Source organism: Leuciscus leuciscus (genome assembly GCF_965113295.1).
Source record: "Leuciscus leuciscus genome assembly, chromosome: 23".
Taxonomy (NCBI): Eukaryota; Metazoa; Chordata; class Actinopteri; order Cypriniformes; family Leuciscidae; genus Leuciscus; species Leuciscus leuciscus.
In genome coordinates, this window is record NC_138747.1 from 33,265,339 (window position 1) to 33,268,620 (window position 3,282).

At 43.2% G+C, this 3,282-nt stretch overlaps 1 protein-coding gene across 1 annotated transcript in view; it reads left to right on the forward strand.

Moving 5' to 3' along the window:
• Positions 1–1,864: 1,864 nt before the first annotated feature.
• The window catches only part of LOC309487596 (uncharacterized protein), a gene marked incomplete at its 3' end in the record, with an annotated part of 2,555 nt that continues 1,137 nt past the window's right edge, over positions 1,865–3,282 (forward strand). Inside the window, exons 1-4 of the mRNA XM_082155319.1 lie at positions 1,865–2,037; positions 2,335–2,508; positions 2,599–2,783; positions 2,863–3,278. Coding sequence (XP_082011445.1) covers positions 1,886–2,037; positions 2,335–2,508; positions 2,599–2,783; positions 2,863–3,278 — 927 coding nt within the window. The 5' untranslated portion in view covers positions 1,865–1,885. The remainder of the gene's footprint in view (positions 2,038–2,334; positions 2,509–2,598; positions 2,784–2,862; positions 3,279–3,282) is intronic.

The following is a 3,282-nucleotide window of genomic DNA, read 5'->3' on the forward strand; positions in this document are numbered from 1 at the left end:
ACCATCACTGCAGCCATCCACCAGTCGGGGCTTTATGGCAGAGTGGCCCGATGGAAGCCTCTCCTCAGTGCAAGACACATGAAAGCACACCTGAAGGACTCCAAGATGGTGATAAATAAGATTCTCTGGTCTGATGAGACCAAGATAGAACTTTTTGGCCTTAATTCTAAGCGGTATGTGTGGAGAAAACCAGGCACTGCTCATCACCTGTCCAATACAGTCTCAACAGTGAAGCATGGTGGTGGCAGCATCATGCTGTGGGGGTGTTTTTCAGCTGCAGGGACAGGGCGACTGGTTGCAATCGAGGGAAAGATGAATGCGGCCAAGTACAGGGATATCCTGGACGAAAACCTTCTCCAGAGTGCTCTGGACCTCAGACTGGGCCGAAGGTTCACCTTCCAACAAGACAATGACCCTAAGCACACAGCTAAAATAACGAAGGAGTGGCTTCACAACAACTCCGTGACTGTTCTTGAATGGCCCAGCCAGAGACCTGACTTAAACCCAATTGAGCATCTCTGGAGAGACCTGAAAATGGCTGTCCACCAACGTTTACCATCCAACCTGACAGAACTGGAGAGGATCTGCAAGGAGGAATGGCAGAGGATACCCAAATCCAGGTGTGAAAAACTTGTTGCATCTTTCCCAAAAAGACTCATGGCTGTATTAGATCAAAAGGGTGCTTCTACTAAGTACTGAGCAAAGGGTCTGAATACTTAGGACCATGTGATATTTCAGTTTTTCTTTTTTAATAAATGTGCAAAAATGTCAACAATTCTGTGTTTTTCTGTCAATACGGGGTGCTGTGTGTACAATAATGAGAAAAAAAAAAGAACTTAAATGATTTTAGCAAATGGCTGCAATATAACAAAGAGTGAAAAATTTAAGGGGGTCTGAATACTTTCCGTACCCACTGGAGTACCACAAGGCTCAGTACTAGGACCGTTGCTGTTCACTCTGTACATGCTACCCTTGGGAGATATCATTAGGAAATATGGCATTAGTTTTCACTGTTATGCTGATGATACTCAGCTCTATATTTCTTCACATCCTGACGAAACTTACCAATTCATAAAATTAGCAGAATGCATAGCTGATATAAAAAACTGGATGACTAGTAATTTCCTACTACTTAAAGGAGCTGTACATCATAGAGGGAGAGAGTGAAGGAGTGAATGAAGAACATGAGGTTTTAAAGATGGAGAAAACAGCCAGAACACAACACTCACAAGACACTCCAATCTACTGCAATGACATCTTTAAAGCCTCTCCTGAACCAGGATGTGAGGAGAAAGAGTGAACTGTTCTCACTAAAGGCATCACTGGAATCGGGAAAACCATCTCTGTGCAGAAGTTCATCCTGGACTGGGCAGAGGGAAAAGCCAATCAGGATGTAGATTTCATGTTTGTGCTTCCATTTCGAGAGCTGAACTTGATCCGAGATCATCAGTACAGTCTTCACAGACTGCTGCTGGACTTTCATCCTGAACTTCAAGATCTGGACTCAAAGATTTATGAGGAGTGTAAAGTTGTGTTCATCTCTGATGGTCTGGATGAAAGCAGAATCACACTGATGTTTTCAGACGCTCAGGAAGTTTCAGATGTGACTGAGACTTCATCAGTGGATGTGTTGATATCAGACCTCATTAAAGGAGATCTGCTTCCCTCGGCTCTCATCTGGATCACCTCCAGACCAGCAGCAGCCAATCAGATCCCCTCCAAATACATCCACCGTCTGACAGAGATTCAGTGATTCAATGAGCCTCAGAAGGAGGAATATTTCAGGAAGAGAATCAGTGACGAGCATCAAGCCAGCAGAATCATCTCACACATCAGAATTGCCTTTAATTGCCAGAATTTTGTGAAATCAGACAAACACTCAAAGATGTATCTCTCTCCTGCTTACTGCTCAACAATCTCCTTCATGCTTCAGATCTCAGAGGAGGTGCTGGATGAGCTGGACCTCAACAAATACAACACATCAGATGAGGGGAGAAGAAGACTGGTACCAGCTGTGATCAACTGCAGAAAAGCTCTGTGAGTTATTAACAACCTTAGTCTTAAAGGTGTTGTGACAGGCCTTTTCACTAATTTAATGTGTTCCTTAAGGTTCACTTACAATGTTAGTAAAGTAGTTTTTACACGAATTTTTCAATAAATGATTATTTTCCCGTCCTCATTCTGACCTTCTGTCAGAAGCACGCAGTTTAAGTAATAAATACCCTCCAGTCTGATTGGCTAAATTAATCTTTCTCCTTGTCACCTCATTCGCCACGTTTCCACGGTCAGCATCTTTCTGTTCATGTTGTTTAATAATTTATTATTCTATTGTAGATTTCCCAACTGTAATATCACTGCTCAGTTTAGTGAGAGTTTGTCATCAGCGCTCCAATCCTCAAACTGTGTCCTGAGAGAGCTGGATCTGAGTAACAATGACTTGCAGGATTCAGGAGTGAAGCTGCTTTCTGATGGACTGAAGAGTCCAAGCTGTCAGCTGCAGATACTGAGGTATTAAGAACAATTTGAAAGATTGTTTACTGTCTTCCGGTCATAATGTTGATGTGTGTCTGTAGATGATCTTACTGTGTGTGTCTGTAGGTTGTCTGGCTGTATGGTGACAGAGGAAGGCTGTGGTTATGTGTCTTCAGCTCTGAGTTCAAACCCCTCACATCTGAGAGAGCTGGATCTGAGCTACAATCACCCAGGAGAGTCAGGAGTCAAACTACTCTCTGATACCACACACACACCAACAGACACTCACACACAAATACACACACACAAAAGTGTATGTCTACAAACACACACACACGTCTAGTGACTGTTGTTTTGTTGTTATAGATGTTTCTCTATTATTGTGTTCAGATGCCTGTGATCTCACACTGGATCCAAACACAGCAAACACTCATCTCATTCTATCTGATGAGAACAGGAAGATCACACGTGTGGAAGAGCATCAGGTGTATCCTCATCATCCAGAGAGATTTGATGTTATTCCTCAGGTTCTGTGTGGAGAGAGTCTGACTGGACGCTGTTACTGGGAGGCTGAATGGAGCGGAGGTGCTGTTATGTCAGTTTCAAATAAAGGAATCAGCAGGAAAGGATGGAGTAAAGAATGTGTGTTTGGAAACAATGAAAAATCCTGGAGTCTGAATTGTTATAATGACAGATTCACTGGCCGTCACAATAATAACTACACTGATATACCTGTCAACCGTTCATCCTCTAAGAGAGCAGGAGTCTATGTGGACGTGTCGGCCGGCACTCTGTCCTTCTACAGCGTCT